The sequence below is a fragment of the Urocampus carinirostris genome, chromosome 1 (genome assembly GCF_059441175.1).
Source record: "Urocampus carinirostris isolate Australia breed hairy pipefish chromosome 1, RoL_Ucar_1.0, whole genome shotgun sequence".
Taxonomy (NCBI): Eukaryota; Metazoa; Chordata; class Actinopteri; order Syngnathiformes; family Syngnathidae; genus Urocampus; species Urocampus carinirostris.
The window spans coordinates 48,252,645-48,273,842 of NC_142349.1; the positions used below are offsets into that span (position 1 = coordinate 48,252,645).

General features: G+C 39.8%; 2 protein-coding genes across 6 annotated transcripts; both read left to right on the plus strand.

The window, feature by feature from the left end:
• Positions 1-6,583: 6,583 nt before the first annotated feature.
• On the plus strand, positions 6,584-12,160 carry mgp (matrix Gla protein). Of its 5 annotated transcripts, none has more exons than XM_088355931.1 (5): positions 6,584-6,701; positions 9,025-9,135; positions 9,213-9,242; positions 10,639-10,741; positions 10,826-12,160. In XM_088355931.1, the coding sequence occupies exons 2-5, from the start codon at positions 9,045-9,047 to the stop codon at positions 10,983-10,985; spliced, it is 384 nt and encodes a 127-aa protein (XP_088212057.1). In that variant the 5' UTR covers positions 6,584-6,701; positions 9,025-9,044; the 3' UTR covers positions 10,986-12,160. The 5 variants fall into 5 exon arrangements, with proteins under 5 accessions (XP_088212057.1, XP_088212023.1, XP_088212040.1 ...); XM_088355897.1 differs by lacking the exon at positions 6,584-6,701 and adding an exon at positions 6,974-7,084; XM_088355914.1 differs by lacking the exon at positions 6,584-6,701 and adding an exon at positions 8,243-8,358.
• A 3,624-nt stretch (positions 12,161-15,784) lies between these two features.
• On the plus strand, positions 15,785-18,755 carry bglap (bone gamma-carboxyglutamate protein). The gene is made up of 4 exons (XM_088355943.1): positions 15,785-15,947; positions 16,785-16,982; positions 18,202-18,289; positions 18,372-18,755. Exons 1-4 carry the CDS (start codon positions 15,890-15,892, stop codon positions 18,472-18,474), a joined length of 447 nt encoding a protein of 148 aa, XP_088212069.1. The 5' UTR covers positions 15,785-15,889; the 3' UTR covers positions 18,475-18,755.
• Positions 18,756-21,198: the final 2,443 nt, after the last annotated feature.

Here is a 21,198-nt window from a genome sequence, read left to right on the forward strand (position 1 = left end):
AAAAAACCTCAGTATGGGGAAAATTAGGAAACCTTGAGAAGGGGTCGCACATGAGGTAATCAACAGACAATACACAGTCAAAATCAACAAGGAATCTTGCAAAAATTCCAGTTGACAGTCACAAAGAGCTTCTTAAAGTGTTGACTGATGTAGTAAGTTCTGAAGATCGCATGCATCAGGTCCAGGTGCTAATCTTAAGGCTCAGAATGCATGCACCATGCAAACTTCAGGCTCGTTCTCCTCCTTCAAGGACAAGAAAGAAAAGTATGAGGTCAACATCACTCATAAGATATAGAATATAGGTTAGGTCTAGATGTAAACACTTTACTCAGGTTGAATATTTTATCTCAGAGGGAAGAGCATTCCACTGCAGTGGGGCCAAAATGGAGAACGCTATGAAGCAATGTTCCCTGTAAGCTTCCAAGGGTCTGAGCAATCACAGAAAATCTGTGAGTGTCACTTGGAATATGGGTGAGCAGAATCAATCCCAAGTGTGCCCACCAAACCATTATCAAACATGTCCAAAACCTGAGATAGAATCAAGTTATATTCTGCTGGCTTTCCGACAAAACTGGTTAATTTGACACATTTGAATGAATTGGCTAATGTAATATTGGAAAGGTTGCACGGCCCACATGTCAGTTGTTTTTACATGCTTGCTTTATTTTTCTCAATAACATGCTAACATTGACTTCAAGAGCGCTTAAAATGCGACGAATGCAACCTGCATCGTGCCTGCATTTACTGTAATTGTGCCAGAATTTCCTAGTGAAAAAATTTCATAATTTTCAGCCCTGATTTTTATTGCGCAGGATGGCTTTTCTTGTGCGCTGAGACGGTATGAGCCGTGCGCAATTGCACACGCGTGCAGTTTAGAAGGCTGACCCGCACAGGCTCCCTGTCAGTTTAAGATGTGATTTTAAGGTTTTACAATATACACATACAGTATAGTCATGATTTTATTGTGCTCTATGTTACTGCTTTGATCCTCCGCTCGTAAAACGCTGGCTTTCTAGCTTAAATTGGGGTGATATGAACAAACCTTTTTACCCTTGTCAAAAGTCTCACTGCAGTATTTTGCAAAAACTACAAACATTTGATGCTATATATATATATATATATATATATATATATATATATATATATATATATATATATATATATATGCTGGTATATATATATATATATAGGGGGAACAGAAAGAAGCGTGTTACAGGAATCAAGATGAGATGTAAACAGCGCAAGAATTACATTTCTCAGCATCAGAATGGGACAGGATCGATTGAATCTTTACAAAGTCGCACGGATTAAAAAAGTTATTCTAAATACCAGAAGGGATTTATATATTCCTAGGTACAGTATTTCAAATGTCACATGAAAAAACCACAAGAATTAGTCATTTCCAGAGCCTAAACACATACTCGTTACACGCACACACAATGAGATGTCATTTTTAACGTATAACAAGTATAATAGCAATCATCCTTTTTGCTTAGCCTAAATCTTGATTTTGCTCTTCTTGCATCATTTGGATTTGAAACTTGTTTATCGTTAGAAGAGTGTTAAGTTTCCCCTGTTATAAATAGTAATCAGAAACAACATTAGAATGATTACTTACTGCACTCTGCAAAAACACAAATTGCCAATATTACACCTGACCATGTAAATAGGTCAGAAATAAGAGTCCAGAAGGGCAACCTAAAACCAGACAGGCGAGTTGGTAGGAAATGAGAGGCAACACCTGATTCGGAAGCCAGTTACCAGAGCAGATAAGAGCCTTTTGGAGGACTTGACAGTGATAAAGGCTTGGTAACAGCCTGTGATTCGACAGCGCAGTTCTGTGGGATGAATGTGAGCTGCCATTGAAGCCACAAATCACGGGAAGACTGAGGCAGCTTTGAAGGTCAGACGAGGCAGTGGGCGCACAGGCATGACCAGACTGTTTGCCGGGTAAGGGGAGCAACGGAAATGTCTGAGGAACACACTTGAATCTGGAGAGTTGTCTGTGTGGGTGTAGGTTGTGGCTTGATGCTGGGGGCCAAACGTGAGGCCTAGCGCAGGTACGACCACAAGAGTCTGCAGGCCTTCTGGCTTGCTGCCTTAGAATCAAATGATCTGTTTAAGGCTCAGACTTGCAGCAAAACAGAGCGGAAAATGGGGAAATATGGAGGAAATGTGTCACACAGCTCTGTTGGTGTTCTTTACTGCCCACCTTGTCCAGGTTGCAACGTCTGGAAGCAAGCGAACCTGGCAACTGGTCTCCAATCAATCACGATGGCTGCGAGCTGACATTCATCACATGCCATCAATGCATTATTCACTGAAAAACAAAGCATGACACTGTTTCACCATTCAACTAAAGATGTATTAAAAACACTCAACAGAAAAACAAACAACATATTAAACGGATGGGAAAATTGCAGTCAGTAGAGTCAATGAAAAATCCCATAATTTTTAATAACAATAAACACTAACATTTTATATGTTGTGTTAGTCACACTTGGGTGTGGTAGTCACCACACACTACTTCCCGCCTTGTAATTTTCCATTCATGTGAATGTCAGTTGGCTGGAACAAACTAACGAAGACACTCCTGTCTTCTTAAATCACTACTTAAAAGCACAACAATTGCTTTACTCTAAGGTGCCGTCTGGAATTTGAAAATGTTGTACTTATTGATGCCATCTTCAGGCTTAAATCATCATTGTGGTGTCTGAACTTAGTTTTTCAGTTTTGAGTTGGTGTTTTGACTGTATTCGAAACCGTGCTTTTCTTACTTTCATCATTTTCATGCTACACAAACAGAAAACCACGATCATGCGCATGAAATCACTCTCCAAAGCATTTCCGCTTTTCCTGCTTCCTGATTAAACAAATATAAAAGCGGATAGACGCAAAATAAAATGAATGAAGGCTCATTAAACTTATTTGAGCATTGTCAGCTCATACTTAATAGAGAAAATAATCTACTTTAAATTTTTAGGGACACCTCTAATGACGGAACCCACCTTACACTTACTCAACAGAAGTTAAATTAAATGTCTTTGGCCCTTACTTATGGAAACTAAAGCTTTGAAAATCTTGTTTAAAGGATGCGAGAGTACTGATATCATGTACAGTATAATTTTGGTGTCAATACAACACTTATTTGAAAGTCAACTCAAAGGATTTCTCTCCTACTATAATCAAGGCATTTGATTGCTATTGTGTTTGTAGGATTTGAGTTGAGCAGTAAAATACACCTGTTTTCAACTTTTCTGCAGGCAGCCATTTTGATAGTTGGCATCAATGGAGGGTGACGGAGCCATGATTGGTCAATAGATAACCATTATCCCTCGACACTAGCTATTGAAATGACTGCCCCAGAAATGGATAAAAGCAGGTGGAGATGGATTTCTTCTCAACTCAAATTCCACTAACACTTGTGTTTAGATGAGTTGGTCGGTTGTAGCCCTTAACCACTGGGGTCAATGGGGCACCATTTCCTGTGGTGTGACTTGGGCAAAAGTATAGCCTGGTGGCAAATATCCTTCTCCAGGACAACATATGATGCCACCTGGTCTTGAACCAGGGACATTTTGTGTGATAGGCGAATGTGCTAACTACTGTACTACAAAAACATTTACCCCAGTGAAATTACATCTTCTGAACGTTCGTTTCACGTTGGTCTATAAACTTTCGTTGTTGATTATCATTACAGTTTATTTAAGCCTAATAAGCTTTATGGTCGAGCACATAAATACATGTGATATTCGGAAGATTACTTTTTAGATGAGTAGGGCCCAAAAATATATATAATAATTTAAGATAATCCTTTGAATTGACTTCCGCTTTATGGCCTCTTACAGTGTTGTTCACCCTTTTAACATAACAATCAGTTTTTGTTTGTTTGTTTTCGGCACTTGCGTGGTTTGTCAGCATTTAAGTAATTCAAAAAGTCACATTTGCACACACAAGCTCAGTTATGCATTTTGGTGTTCTTCGATGAAACTCCCAAAAATGTGATATTATGACAAGGTAGAATTGTCATTATTTATATTTGAAATCAAAGTCAATACAAATAATATGTTTGAACATAAGTAAATAAAGCGAAAAGGCATTAATGGATTTTTAACTCCCAAGGAGGACCAGGAGAAGGTCTCCTTGATAAGAAAAATATCTATTCCTTCCTAAAGCCCTCCTCCAGTACCTTCTTTTAATTAAATCTTCAACATTGAAAAAAAAAAAAACGATTAGCCCTAAAGGTGTGGTTATCAAAGAACAGCAACATTATTGGCCAATAGCGACCATGATGTAATAGTCAAAACAACAGTGAGTCCAAATAAGAACCTGGCATCCAATGAAATATCCTTTGCATTTGTCCAACAGTAACAAACTTAACGACACCAGATTTCTTAACAATAAAACATTGATCGCAATCTGCTAAGGTCGACACATCACTTTGATTAAAATTGTGTTCTTATCACTTCAGAAGAAATGCCCACAGGTGACCTGGCCTTATGGAACAACGAATTACATTTTAGCTTCAGAACACAGCTGAACAGTGATTGGTCCTTAGGGCCCTGTCACACAGCCAATTGCGTCTGTATCACGGCTGAATCACGACCAGAAATTTCTGCCCGTGAAGCAGACGCTGTTGGACGCTTTGAGATCGCGATACAGACGAGATACAGCCGTGCTTTACACGCAGCAAGAAATTCACACGCGGTTGACCGCGCGAAAAAGTTTTGCGCTGCTCAAAACTTTAGACCACGGGTAACCGCGGGCGGCACACGTGGATAGGACGCGGTACAGACGCGGAACGACGTTCTACGGCCACGGCCAGCGCGCGGTTACACGCGGGTAGGACGCGGAATTTTAGAGGGTAATCGCGGGTGGAGCACGGTCATAGCACGTTGGTTCTGCGTCTGTACCGCGGCTGAATCACGTGAATTAGCGTGTGTGTGACGGTCAAACGCCTTTCTCCGCGTATATTCAGCGCGATTTGCCGAGCACACGTCAGTTGTGCTCGACACGTCAAGGGGTGAACATGGATCCCCGTCACCGTAGTGACCTCGTCTTAATCCATTTGTATTTCTTGACATTTCTTTTCATTTCATAACAAGATAATAAAATAAAAATGAAAAACTATTACAATAATAACATATTGGCTTCTTCTTCGGTGCCAAAGCTTGAAATCTTGATCTTCACGGAACTGTGTCTTGAGCGGTTATGATTTCTACAGTCCGGCTCGGCAGCTTTTATACCCGTGGTCCACACGCGGAAAGGACGTGGAACTGACACGATGAGGAAGCGGAACAGCCGCCGGCGTCTGTTTCGCGGGCATACCACGGATGAACAGCGGGTTGGCCAATTTTGCGCATTTTCCACCGCGGGCAACAGCTTTTGCTTCACGGGCGGAAATTTCTGGCCGTGATTCAGCCGCGATACAGACGCAAACGGCTGTGTGACCGGGCCCTTAGCTCAACATATGTGTAATCTTCGTCAGGAGACTACATAGGGCAAAATGAGAGATGGATAGAACAGGTGGATATTAACTCTATCACTTTTGAAAACAATAATAATCGAACTGTTGTGTTTTGACCATTGAGGCCCATACAACATATTTTTGTTGGAAAATTATTTGGCTTGATTTCCCTTTAACGTATTTTATGTAGCTTTTAAATTGACTGATTTATACTTTCCCTAAAAATGTCTTGAATATTCATATTTCCATTAGACATTGATCCGTACTGTGGTTTTAGAGTCGACAGCCTCAGGTAAAACATGGTTGAACGGGAGTGTGTAATGTCATCATTTATTCAACCTTATCCTATGTCAGCGGCTGGGGCTTATCTGTCCGACCAGAGACAGTGAACCCTCGTTTTGCACAGGTTTATTGATCCACAAATAAAAACACAGGACACAGAATTGCAGTTTAATGAATGGTTTTCATTGTCGTTATACAATCGTACAACTAAATTAGAGGGGTTCCCCTCTTAGTGTAAGTAAGCGATGTAGAGAGCGGCCGACTAGCTGCACGTTTGCATCGGGGGATTGAGCCAAGTCACCATGATGATTAAAATACAAGGGTCACGAATGAAGCGGGTTTTAACAAGTTGTAGCTCCAGGTCATCCATTTCAAGGGTATTGGATCTGGCGTTGGTGAGAGGCTTGAGACGGGTGGCTTGTCACGTAGCCATACCAGTAGGTCTGTCCCGTAGCCTCGCTCGTTTTCTCTCCTGAAGCACCTCAGTCTCTTCCCGAATCCGATAAAAATCCACCGAGCACGGATCATCATTTCTTTGCCTTCTTCTGACTTTCATCAGAGTCCGATTTAATTGCTGAATTTCTATTCAATGTAATGAGCCACTGAAATATTAGCTGTTGCCGTGCTTCACAGTTTGTTGCACCATTTAAAGGTCAGCGGCCACAGCATATGCATTTTTTACACCTCCAAACATGTTTGCAAACAGCTATAAATCAGTGGTGACTTTGTTTTTGTTTTTTTTCAAAACAGATTTATGTTTGTGTCAACTTTTTTTGACAATCATTCGCTGACCATATGTGAACACATCCCCCTTTCATGAACCGAACATCTCGGGCTTCTTGCTCTCTGAATCAATCCACCGTCAAGAAGCGTTGCCCATTCCTCACCACATCTGAATTATGGGGCCTACATGTGGATCGCATCCAGTCACTGGCCGCAGAGACGGATGGTGGTGAGTGCGTTTTATATAATTTGCTGTCGTGCTGGCAAATGGCAGCGAATATTATCACGTACCTGCTATGAGCCAGACTCTCTGTCCTTGGGCCAGACTTCATTCAGCCTTGCTTCTGTTTACCCCACGCTGTTTTTCTTGCCTTCCAAACGGAATCATGGGAGTTGGGGAGAAAGTGAGCTAATACTCTGGGTCAGAATAAATGATGGGGGGGAAGCTTGCTACATGCGCAAAGGGAGGAGTAGGGGAGTTGGTGGGGGATATGAATGGGTGGAGGGAGGAGAGGTTAAGTATAAAAAGACGTGCTTGGAGGAATTAGGAAATATTCTTCAGGAAAAATAGACTGATATTACCAACACTTCTCACTCCTGACTTAACCAAAGGTGAGTACATTGTGAAATGTTGATTTTTGGTCCATTTTTTGTTGATTAACACTCTTTTTCTCTTTTCTGTTGTTGTTCTGAACTTTTATTTTAGTATTTGTAATAAAACAAAATATATGTTGTATATTTCATGATGGAAATTTGGTTTAACCTTTTACATTATTGCCAAATTACCTTTCATATTTTTGAGTATTTGCAGTATCTAAGTAATTTTAATCAGCTTTCCGATGACTCATTCAGTGCCAGGTGTTTTTCTCAAATGGGAAGTGCTGGAGCAAGTCAATTTTTGTGATTTCGACTCATTTTTAAAGGCCTACAAAAGTTTTGTTCTGTAGCTATACAGGCATAGGACATATTAAAAGAAAGTTTCAACCCTCATATTTCATTAGAAAAAAAGTATGTTTCTAGCTTTTACAATTGTTTGGTAAACGATAGTTAAATATTGCTAAGTTTATTGGAAATAATCGTTTACAGGAAAACTTCTGTGAAAAAAGACATTTTGTGAAAGCGTGCGTTACACGCCGAACTTTCGGTGCTATTTATTGATTGATTTTTGCGTTTGTGATACCTCCAATATCCAAACAATATTTACCATGAACACAAGAGCACTTTGCTAAGATGACTGAACCTATGCATGAACAATGCAAGAACTTTGCAAGAGGTTAATGGTTCCGATGACGTGATCACACGATTTCAGTCATTTCCACCCACACACTCTCAACCGCTGGATAGAGGAAGCAAAGCAACCGAAGAAGTGGCTTCTTGATGTGTGGAAAAAGATCTGATCGGCGCCCTTTACTGCCATCTAGTGGTGATTTATCATACTGAAATCATTTCTAGAGGCTTAATACTTACTGATCCGCAGCGCCAATGCCTTTGAATTTTTTTAGGTTTTTTTTAAGTTAAACCAAAATAACGTATTTTAACATTATGGACATCAGGGACAATGCTTATGAAAACGTACTTTTTTCGTTATTGCACTGAATGAGTTAATTATGTAATCAACTTTTTTTTCTAACAATTTATACAGCAGGGATCTTGTGGGGCAAAAATTCACTGATGACGAATTAAACGACTATTAAACTCTTCAGACACTGCTGTCAGCAATTCCTAATTACAAACATTCGCACATAAAAAAACACATTTACATGCATTTGGCTTCTTTTTGAACTTTGGCCTGCTGGTTAGGAGGTTGTTGTTTTTTTCTTGCTGCTGTGGGGCTTTTAAAGTGGGGCCAAGATATGCCTGAGGGCTAGATGTTATAAACATCGTGTGTAAGCATTTATCATAGCGCCCCATGTATGTGTATGCGAGATGTGTGTGCTCACTTTAAAATGAAAGCATCTATTGAGAGTGAAAAAGAGGAGGCAGCTGCAGGGGAATCTTATCCAAAACCCACAAGCAAATGTGAGAGATGAAAGCTCCTCTGCAGCAGGGACGTGCAAACATCATGCTCGTACAGGAGTAGTGTTAACCAAAAAAAAAACAAGTAATTCTGTTTGTGCAGGTGCTAAGTGCTGACCATTTGACAGCTAAGCTTCTATGACTGCCTTTGTGACAATTCTTCACCTGCGTGTGTGCTTGCGTCTTAACAGCCATAATTGGTTTCTCCAGCAGTTGCGCTGCATTAAACACCAAGTGCTCTTTTATGGTTCTTCCTCACAAATAGAATTTTGAACTGCAGGGCCCTTTTTGCGGATTGGCCCTGGCTTTGAGGGTTTCAAGCTGGTTTTATAAATACAACTTTAGTTATATTCGTCTCTTTTCGATTGTGTGGGAAAGAAAATCACGTTTGACGCATACTATAGATTTCAGGCTTACCATTTGAGAGGAAATCCCTGAGGTCATCTCACTGTCTTCAAAGTGAACTAACAACAACAAGGATGCTGATTAAAATCGCCCACATTCTATTTTATGTATACTTTTGTCACTTGTTCTAGGCAAATAAAGAAGCCTAAAGATGAGGAGCCTTCTTCAACTTCTTGCACTCTGTGTTGTGCTCTCAATGTGCATTACCCTTGGCAGAGGTAGAAATACCCGCTCAAATTCAGGTATGTAATCGCATCATGGTGAATGTCTTTCCTTTTCAGCATTTATGACTAACCCCAATCCATGTGCTTCCCTATAGACTCGAATGAAAGCAACGAATCCAATGAAGGTAAACCGCGTACAATATCGAGGTTGTTTTTAAAGATCCGTGCCCCGCTTTTTAAATAAACTAAAAAATAAATGTTTTTTTATGCCAAGTGTACTGTAACTTTTCTTGCTTGCTACATTTTAAGGATGGGCGAGTACCAATTTTAGGGTGCAGAAGCAAACCCTTTTAGAGTACCTGTACTCCTGATGATACCAGTTACCAGTATTATTATTTTGCAATGTTTTATTAAAACAAGAACGTTTTATTTACTACAAGAACTAGTCAAAAAAATAGTAAAATAAGAAAAATACCACACCTAAAGTTAGATTTTTATGAATAATACTAAAGCTTAATTTGACTAGAAAATATGTTAAAACAGAGAAACATACAACTCTACACAACACTATGTGTATTACTTTCACAGTTTGTAATGAATACAGTTTAAATGTAAAGAATAGAAAAAACTCAACATTTAAAATCAGCTAAATTTAGATAATTTTAATGTTTATTCAACTTGTTTTTCTAGTCTAATTGGGTTAAAATATGGTCAAATTTTCTATCTATATAAAATTAGGTAAATCATTTTGTCAATGGGACAAAAATGTTCGAAAATGTTCGCTTTTATAAGAAGAGCAACAAGGGCTGTGGCTTTGAATTAGTTTGAAACTACTTCTTAACATATTTGTGCCTTCAAGTAGTGGTCCGCAACCTTTTCTACACCACGGACCTGTTTAATGTTTGACATTATTCTCATGCCCCAGCCCAATAATATTAACAATAGTATTTATAATAATAGTAATAAGCCTAAATCAACTGTTTAATCACTACGCTACTCGGGATCTAGATAACATAGGAAAATGAATTAGATTTTCTCAACACACTATTTACAATCACTGTACAACGATCTACAGTATTGTTTTGGCTGAAATATTTCCCATAGTTCTCAATGTTGTACAATGTGGCACAATGTGGAACTATGAGATCAAATACCTTTTCTAACGTCATCTACTTTCCTATTGGTCCAGTGGTTAGGATTTGGCACGCTCTCACTGCTCCAATCCGGGTTTGATTCCCATCACAACCGATGCTTTACTAAATGTCGTCAGCGGTAATTGTCAACTGACTAATCATTGCTCAAATTAGGTTATACACGACCGTAAAACCTTGTGTGTAATGCACACACAACTGAGTTTTTTGGGAGTGGTTTCGGGCTAAAGCGGGGGTATCAAATGCGTGTGTCCCCAAATAAATATGGTGTAGACAAAAAAATAAGGCAATTTGTTTTTAGTTTCTGTGTGGCCTAATACAGAACGACGCATAGCCCAGTAGTTGCTGACCACTGATTTTATGTATCCCAGGGTATTACTTTCTTTTGCGAATCACTGCTTTTATCAAATGAAAAACATTATGGTTTCAGATGTGTTTGTAGCCCCAAGGCGAGCCAATTCCTTCATCATGCCACAGAGACGCACCGTATACAACCTGCCCAGAGGAAACGGCTACCAAAGTTATTTCATGAGGTAAAATGCACTCACACGAAACAGAATAGAATCAAATAAAGGGGGAATCCCAAAGTGACACAACTTCTTCTTTTCTAAACCCAGTCGCCGGTTCAAGTCTCCAGCAGAAAGACGGGCTGAGACATGCGAGGATTATGCTCCCTGCCGCTACTTTGCCTATCGCAATGGCTACCAAGTTGCGTACCGCCGATACTTCGGGACCAGCATCCCGCAAAGGAGACCGACTGCAGCTCGCCGATATTAAAATAACGTTTACTCCCGTTCAACCAAATGCATGAGTGTCTGAAATGTTTGGAGACATCAGACACATTTCACCAACAAGAACTTACTGTATTTTCCGGACTAAAAGTCGCAGTTTTTATTCATAGTTTGGTCGTGTGAGACTTACATGTGAAATTATTAATGCAAAATTAACACATTATTACATGTTATATTCACAATAAACCGCAATCGGCCGCTCTAGGTCTATGATGATGATTTCATGATGGCCGGTGTTGTACACACCGCTACCCATCCCTACGCATGAATTGCCCTCCCCTGGCATACGTCGCACGGGCAAACATCAATAAAATGACTTTGTGTCTCTTTTTGGGGGAATTTAATGGAAAACTAAGGACAGAAAAATCACACCTTGTATAGAAATCAGCTTTGAGCAAACTGAAATCATGTATATATATATATATATATATATATATATATATATATATATATATATGTGTGTGTGTGTGTGTGTGTGTGTGTGTGTGTGTGTGTGTGTGTGTGTGTGTGTGTGTGTGTGTGTGTGTGTGTGTGTGTGTGTGTGAGTGTATATATGCTTGCGACACTCTTCCATAATCATGACCTCACTTTTGACGAATGTTCAGAAGATAAGGCTTCATTTTACCAAGTGAAATATTTCAAAAGTAATTTTCATACAAGGTGCAAATGCGCTGTGTTGTTCTGTTCTAATATAAGGGTTTGCTAGGGGGAGACATTTCCCTCTCTTTTTTTTTTTAATTGCCTCTAAGATGACATGTTTTGGTGTTGAATTTCCCCTAAAAATGAGACTTAAACCCTAGGTGCGCCTTATCTAGGTTGTTTTTATTCTAAATATGCATTTTCTTGGCTGATGCAACGTATACTCCAGATTGACTTATAGTGCGGAAAATGCGGTAATGCATATGACCTAAGTTATGTTATTTTCTGGATGTGATCTCTTTTTTTACGATGGAATGACATCTTTATCAACATGTACATTCACGCTGCGGCATTTGGATGAGCAAAGCTGGACTTCTCTCTGTAGTGATCACATTTTCCAATCATTTATAAGTTACACGTTTTTTGTTTTCTTTCTGTATATCCCTATTTGCTAACCGCAGATCATGATTTACAGCGATTCACCCGCAGCTCTGCTGTCAGTAATAAAAATATTTTACTTTACGTTTGTATTCTTTTTTTGCGTTACCTTTGCAAAACACAGCGCTTGTTTAAATCCTTTCCACAGAGGTTGTAAGCTATCATCTTGTGAGTTTTATTGCTGCAGTCCATTGCTATGACAAAAATACTGCCACACAGAAACCTTTTTTAGGATGTCGGACTCAGTGCTCCTGGATAACCGCAAATGACACAATCGAAATGACCCAAAATAAAAATGCTAGTCCAGTGAAACCATTCACCAGAATAAAGCCGAGTTCTTAAAATGGACCCAATTAGTTCAACAGCATTGTGTGTTTATTCCAGTAGGAACAAATTAGAATTGAATCCGAAAAGGACAAAAATTGTTTGAAAAAGAGAAAAAAGCAAGAGTGTTTTCCTTAAAAACGCTTATTGCAGTTTGTCTTCTAATAACATAAACAGGCGTGGTTTTTCGTCCATCCACCCATTTTCTGCACCACTTATCCTCAGTAGGGTCGCAGGGGTGCTGGAGCCCATCCCAGCTTTCTTCGGGTAGTGGGCAGGGGACACCCTGAACTGGTTGCCAGCCAGTCCCAGGCCACACAGGGACTGACAATTCACTCACTCATCCACACCTAGGGACAATTTGTACCAGCTAATTAACCTCACATACATGTTTTTGGGCTGTGGGAGGAAATCGGAGTGCCCAGAGGAAAGCCACACAGGCACGGGGAGTACATGCAAACTACACGCGGGAAGGCTGCAGTAACTGAGCCTCCGCACTAACCAGCTACACCAGGAATCGATAGTATTCATTTTCATTGTACGTTATATCTTATTGCACTTTTATTGTAGTTTAATAGATGATGGACAATTAATAAACTTTAAAAAGAAATGCAGACTTTTTCTAATATATAATACATAGGCTACTGACAGTGGCTGGATAAAGTTTAATGTTCATTAAATGAGGATTTTTATATTTCTGTGCCTGTTGAAAATTGAAGATCACTGACAGCGGCATTAGACAATTTTGTTTTATTTATCTTTCATATTGGAATATATTTATTAGAGTTTTAGTAGCTTCAATTAGGTTTAGGAGACTATATGCTTCATTTCAACATTTTTCAACAATAGATCAGTCGGCTGCTCTGCTTATGACTTAATTTTTTGTGCGGTCCTTTCATCAATTTGACTTTGACACCCCTGTCTGAAACAGAAGATAGTTTCAGCTCGGTAGCCTAGATAGTAGGGCGCCCGCTCCGAGACTGGGAGGTAGCTGGTTCAAGCCTCGGCCGAGTCATACCTAAGGGGCCGGTCACATAGACATTTACGGCTGAATCACGGCCAGAAATTTCTGCCTTTGAGGCGGACGCTATTGGACGCATTGAGTTCGCCATTCAGACGAGATACAGCGGTGCTTAACACGAGGTTGGAAATTCGCGCGCGGGTGGCAGCGCGAATAAGTTTTGCGCTGCTCAATTCTTCAGAGCGCGGGTACACAGCCTTTCACGAGAGTATTGAGACTGAAACACGGCCAGAAATTTCTGGCCGTGAAGCAGATGCTGTTGGGCGCTGTTGGACGTTTTGAGACCGCCATATAGACGAGATAGAGCAGTGCTTTACTCGCGGTTGGAAATTTTCACATGGTTGGCCGCGTTCAAAACTTTTGAGCTGCTCAAAAGTTTGAGCACGTGTTAAACCGCGTGCCGCACACGTGGTCAACACGAAGTAATGACGCGGTAATGACGCGGAACGACGTGCTCTGGCCGCGGCCAGGGTGTGGTTACACATGGGTAGGACGGGAAATTTCAGCAGGTAATCGTGGGTGGAGCATGGTAATAGCATGTTCTGCGCCTGTATCGCGGTGTTATTACGTGAAATTAGCGTGTTACGCGTGTGACAGTCAAACGCCTTTCTCCGCGTATATACAGCGCGATTTGCCGAGCACACGTCATTTGTCCTCGTGACGTCAAGGGGGTGAACATGGATCCCCGTCAGCGTAGTGACCTCGTCTTAATCCATTTTTATTTCTTGACATTTCTTTTCAAGATAATAAAGTAAAAATGATGCCATAGCTTGAAATCTTGATCTTCACTGGACTGTGTCTTGAGCGGTTAGGATTTCTACAGCCCGGTGTTGTGCCCAAATCCGACTCCTGTGCAGATTCCTCCCCCCCTCGCGTGAACGCGCATTCTGCTATTCTGCTGCGCTTCCAACAAAAGCTATCGTATTCTATATAAAACGCTTATTAAAACAATAAAGCGAGCTAATTATAACAATTGGGAGATCCTAGTCTATATAACGCGTTTATTTAAACAATAAAGCGCGATCGTATTCTACAAATTGCGTTTGTTAACGCTGATGCAAAAGTCACCAATGTCAATGTACGCTTCCGACAAAAGCGATCGCAGCAGAATACGCGTTCACGCGAGGGGGTGGGGGGGGATGTGTTGCGTAGGAGTCGGATTTGGGCACAACACTGGCTCGGGAGCTTTTATACCCGTGGTCCACACGAGAAAATGACACAGAAATGACGCGATGAGGAAGCGGAACAGTCGCCGGCGTGTTTTGCGGGCATACCACCGATGAACAGCGGGTTGGCCAATTTTGCGCATTTTCCATCGCGGGCAACCACGGGCAAAAAAAAAACGCAAAATTTTAGCCGTGATTCAGCCGCAAATGTCTGTGTGACCGGCCCCTAAGACTTACAACATTGGTACTCATTGCCTCCCTGCTTGGCGCTCGGCATTAAGGGTTGGAATTGGGAGGTTTGGTCACCTAATGACTCCCAACACAGCAGTTGGGTCTAAAATGGCGGCGCCCTGTTTGGCTGCGGCTGCATTGGCTCGTTACAGTTTAACTGTACGGGTCAGGTGTATCGAAATTTCGTTCCGTGTGCATGGTTACAAAGAATGACAATAAAAAGTAAATTCTATTCTATTCTTTGTATTCTTCTAGTGGTACTTCTACGAATAGTTATCTAATACTTTGACATGACTTCAAGATGCTAAAATAAATTGTCAAATAAATGACACATATTCAAATGTTCCTTTTCTGTTGGTAGATACTTTTGCTCAATCAAGTATTATTTTTTGTTATTACGATATTGTTCACACTATTTTCATTTTATTTCTAAAAATATGTTTCTTTGATTCTTAAAGCTCCAACTAGTGAAAAGGCAGGCATAAAACGTTCTCATATATGAAATTTAATTTACAATATTAACTAAATAAAGAAAAAGAAAATTTAGTTTGGAAAAACATATTTTAACATAACATAGTAGTGATTTATTCATTGATAAATGAAATCTGTATAAAAATAAAGTATCAATACTGTTCTATTGGGCAAGGAAGATGTTTTTTAGAGTCTGCTCCTTCGCAGCAAATATAGCAAGTGGAGATCGAGGGATGAATAGGAAAGTCAATCTGAATTCTCCATGTGTCTTAAAAACATATCATATTTCTTCAGCAAACTCATTGACATCCCTTTTTCTCCCCCAAAAAACTAAAAAGAATCATCAACTATTTTAGAATATGCTCGTGTGTGTGTGTGTGTGTGTGTGTGTGTGTGTGTGTGTGTGTGTGTGTGTGTGTGTGTGTGTGTGTGTGTGTGTGTGTGTGTGTGTGTACGTGCTTGAATGTTTGATACATGATTCCCTAACCAATCATATCGAGAGAGCCGCAAGTATAAATTTGAGATGGTCGATAGATTTGCAGAGAGAAGAATTAGAGAGCTGCTCCTATTTTCAAGCCTCATCTTTGCCTGACACTCAAGATGAAGACTTTGGCCGTCCTGGTTTTTTGCTCCCTAGCTGTTGCCTGTCTGACTTCAGGTAAGTGTTACAAATACAAAATCAAAGTTGACATATTGCAGGAGAAAGGTTTATAATTGCATCTAAATATTTCCACAAATAATCTGCTTTGATAAAGAAATTTAAAGGTACAGTTTGTAATATTTGACCACTAGATGTTTCTTTATCGTGCTGTGCTACCAAAAACCCGTGCTAAATACTCAAGGAAGAGTACAAACTACGGAGTCTCAAAGAGACCAAAACACACCAAAAAAAATTCCTCACTTTTTTTCACAAGCCTTTCATTAGGAACACGAAAAAGAAAGAAAAGAAAGATGAAAAACAAAGAAAAGGGTGAGAAAACATGGAAAAGTGAAAAGGAAAAGCATAAAGATAAAAATATAAAAGAAAAAGGAAATAAAAGAAAGAAGAAAAAAAGGAAAATGGGAAAAAAGAAAAAGAAAAGAAAGAAAAAGAAAGAAAAGGAAAAGAGAAAAAAGACAAAGAAGAAAACAGGAAAAAGCTGAGAAAATAGGAAAAATAACTACGTTATATATATTTTTTTTTTCTTCTTTTTTTGAAAAAAAATAAACAATTTAAATTATATGCTAACAAAAGAAAACAAGAAAAAAAATATGAGGATAGCCTCGGCAGCGAGATAGCAGCTCCCTCAAGGAAAGGATCATCTTATGTCAGATAAATGCAAGTTTATATGATAGTTCATATATTTTTTATTACCACCAGCAATCACTAAATAATACACACTGTCGCCTTAACACTAGACATCCAATTTCAATTAGAGCATTTTTTTAGGCGATCTTGACTTCATAAACTACATTATTGGGTACTTGACGTTTTGTTTCATCCCCCATTTCACAGACTCCATGGATTCCAACGGTGATGACCGGGATGAATATCGCCATGACGACTACCGCCGTAATTACAATGTGCGCTCCAACGATGGAGACCGTGACCGCTACAATGGAGACGGCTACAACAATGGCGACCGTGACCATTACAACAACGGAGATGTCCACGCCAACAACGATGATGCCCGTTACAACTATCGCCATCACGGTAAGGTCTCGAGCTCACTTTTAGCAAACATTTAACTGCAATATACAAATCAAAACTATTAAAAGGTGAAGTGCGTAGTTTGAGGTATCCTTCAAAAGTTGTATACGTTAACAATGACAACAAGAAACAATACGTTTTCTGTTTTTCATTCTGAAGTATGAAAATATGTTTAAAAAATAAAACAATCAGTATTGCGTTTTTATTTTTAAAAAACAACTCAAGCTAATGTTCTGTTGGAAAATCTATCGACAGTAATCCTTTTCTTCAAGCTTGACTCTCCATGATTTGGAAGACAAGGGGTTCATCTTTTGATACTTCTGTAACTGGCTTTCCTATGATTTTGATTTTCAGGCATAAGATTGCCAAACTTAAACTGCAAAATGTCAGTATTTACGCCCCACAAAGATAATTAACAATATATTCCCTAAACGTGCAGCACGGCGGCGCAGTAGTAGGTGCGTGTGCGTCACAGTTCTGAGGTCATGGGATCAAATCCAGCTACCAGGCTACCTGTGCGGGGTTTGCATGTTCTCCCTTTCCTTGCGTGGATTTCCTCCGGGCACTCCGGTTTCCTCCCATATTCGGCGTAATCTGCGTTTGTCCCCCACATTAATCAGATAATACTGGTTTCCATGGTTACCAGCACCAGGAAAAGCCTCTTACTCAGATACAACTCCTTCATCATCTGGCCGCCGGTGTTTTTTAGTGAACATCACACTCTGCAGAGATGATCCAGGCGGCAGCTTTTGAGTGACCATACTGATAACAGACCCTAAAACACTGAGGGAAAACTTGTTTGTTCCGAAATTTTGAGTATCACATGGTACAATCATTTGTGGTTTTCACATTTTTGTTGAAAAATAAACTTTGTGGCGATGACATTAAAACTTTTGCTTTTGTAACATATGAAATCGATAGGTACATGACTTTAATTCCTGCACTTTATTTAAGGTAAGTTATTGTAAATTATTTAATTGTATCCAAACTTTCAAGTTGCAGCAAAGGAAAATGAACAATGACCATAAGTAAAATTAAAACTGACAAACCTAAAACTTATATCTTCGCAAAATTATTTGTTCATAGTCCTTACTTGTACTATACTTAATATAGAGAGTATTCAACTTTCAACTTTTTAAGGACAACTCAAAATGCTTGTCTTGAATTAAATGTTGTTTTTTTTTACATAAGCAAAGTTATGATAAACGCGTCCGGTGTGCAGGCACCGTGTTTGTGGACAGGTCTCAGGCCGCTGCAGTGGTGCCAGCCAGAACAGCACAAGTGGAGCTTTCCCTGACCCAAATGGAAAGGTAATTTACTTACTACTTTTTGACATGCTTTTATAAGTCAATTTAAGTAATAGTGTATTGAAAAAGTACTCTCTTTAAACAGCCTTAGAGAAGTTTGCGAGACCAATGTGGCCTGCGACGACATGATGGATACCCAAGGCGTGGTAGCTGCCTACAATGCCTACTACGGACCTGTTCCTTATTAGATGACATCACAATGATTGACTTCCCATCATGACATAAATAGCTTCATACTGCTTTATACTATCACACTTCTCTAAAAAGTTAGAACCTCTTTTGAATGCAAATAAAGAAGAGAAAAAAAATCTGGTTTTGACCCAAATTGTGCAACCCGGACTAAAGGGATAGTATTAGCATGCATTTTTTATATTACGGATATGTAGAGAAGACAGTTGAAATGATGATTCCATCACTTCTTTCAACCTGTCAAGTTGCGGGAGTGCTCAATAAAAGTAATGAAAATCAAGGAGTGCGTGTAATGTGTTACTTTTCATCATGCAAGTTGAAGATGGATTCAAAGATATCAATTTGTCACCATCAATGCACACTATTCTTCACTTTTGTAGGAGAAATTTTAGGTTCGATAATCTTTTAAGTCTTCTTTCGTGATTGAATTAAGTACATCGGGAACCAGCCATGAGGGGGAGCCTTTTATTTCGTCATCCCAAAAGAACTCAGAGAACTTCAAAAATAACAATGCTTTTATAGCTTCAGCCCAAAAGGCGGCCCTAGTCCTCAGTAATCAACCCGGACATGTTGTTCGTACCCTTATTAGGACATGTTGTTGCCTCAGTTTGCTCAGAGAGTCCTTGAAGAAAGGCCTTGTATGTCTCATGCCCATTTTGGTAAACTCGACTATCTTGTCAAGGATCTTCTCGAATGATGTCAACATTCCCTCACTACTGTAAGCAACGTAAGCAGGTTTTTCTACATTTCTAAATGTATGCAACTCTATTCAACAAATGCGAGTCTATTTTCCACAACAATGTCAATTTCTATCACCGCATACATGGTATTACCATTGCACTTACAGCATCAAGCTAGATAAAACTCACTGGGCGGTAAACTTGAAATGCATGTACAGTGGAACCTTGGTTCTCGACCATAATCCGTTCCAGAACCCTGTTCGAAAACCGAATTGTTCGATCACCGAAATCATTTTTCCCATTAAAAATAATGTAAATCGTTTTAATCAGTTCCAACACCCTGAATGTTTACCTTGAATATTTAAAGTAAACTTAAAGCTAACCCAGGCTAATCGTACGTTCGAGTTATCGTAATCTTCCGTGAAAGGTTACGCTAACATGAACGTGTAAAAATAAAAAAATCAGGTCGTTTACAAGTCATTTAGCACCCGGGTCTCCACAACAAGTGGTGAGCGGTTCATTGGAAAAGGGCTCCGTTCCAACACCTTCAATGTTGGGCTCTGTTCCAACACCCTGAATGTTTAACTTGAATGTTTAACGTTCGCGTTATCGTTATCTTCCGTACGAAAGATTACGCTAACATGAACGTAAATAAAAAAAAAGGATAAAGAAAAGAAGTATGAATAGGATTTCTTACCTTTGTGGTGGTCAGCAGAAGGCGCTCGCACACCTCCTTCATATTTTGCTATTATTTCTTTCTTAAATGCAATAGTTGTACGCACTACTTTTCTTTTTTCACCTGTAGCAACTTTGCTGCTTGCACTGACTTTCTTCGGAGGCATAATTAGGGGCTAAAACACTTCGTACACTTATATTAAAAGCGAAAGCAAAACGAAGCGCGTCCGCACGCGCTAACAGTTGGTCACGCGAAGAGCAATCTACACCCGTACGCCGTTCAGCATAGCACCCTAGCGTACGCATTCACGCATTACCGGCGTTCGAACTCCGATTTTTTGACCGAACAGCGAAGCAAGAATTTCTGGATATTTTTGGTCGGACTCCGATTTGTTCGAACTGAGGGGCGTTCGAAAACCGAGGTTCCACTGTATTGGCAATGTAGGATCCAGCCAGAGTACAGTGCAATGCAAACCAAACACATGAAGGCCTAACCACAAGTGTGGATCAATCTTATACCACGGACTATTATCGTGGTGGGATAATGTCGAATACTTTTGATAATTAAATACTTTGAATAAACATGTTGTCATCTTTGAAAATTTTAATCTAACATATTATGGGTTAGTATTGTTAGTTTATCATAGAGTTTACAACCCAAAGTGTCAAAAGAGCTAGATTGGACCAAAAGAAATAACCCCTGGATTCAATTCCACCTACTGGCCTCCCTGTGCAGAGTTTGCATGTTCTTCCCATGCCCATGTTGGTTTCCTCTGGGCACTTCGGTTTCCTCCCGCATTCCAAAAACTTGCGTGGTAGGTTAATTGATAGGTCGACATTGTCCTTAAGTGTAAATGAGCGTGCGAGTTGCATACCTGTCAACCTGTACATTTTTGCCGTACAAAGTACATTTATTATGTACTTTAAGATGGGTACGACGTACGAGAAAATATGTACAGAAAAACTCAAATTTTTCAATTTTTGGTATACACCGACTATCACAAAACGGCAAACGAGTTTGCCGCGGTAGCCTCTATATCGGATTTGGGTTTTTTTTCGTTGCAAACGAAGCGAGCGGTTTGATGCTACTCTGCCTATGCGTCCGCCGCTGTTGTGCCTAATTTCGCCTCCCCTGCAAAATCCTACCCATTTTGCATGAACTCGCATTCTGCTCCGCTTCCGACAATGGCAATCGTATTCTATATAATAAACTTATTAAAAAAATAAAGCGATCGTATTCTATATAATAAGCTTATCAAAACAATAAAGCTATTGTCGGAAGCGCAGCAGAATGCGCGTTCACGCGAGGGGGGGTTTGCAGGGGAGTCGAAATCAGGCACTACACCGGAAGACTCCTCAACAGCTGCA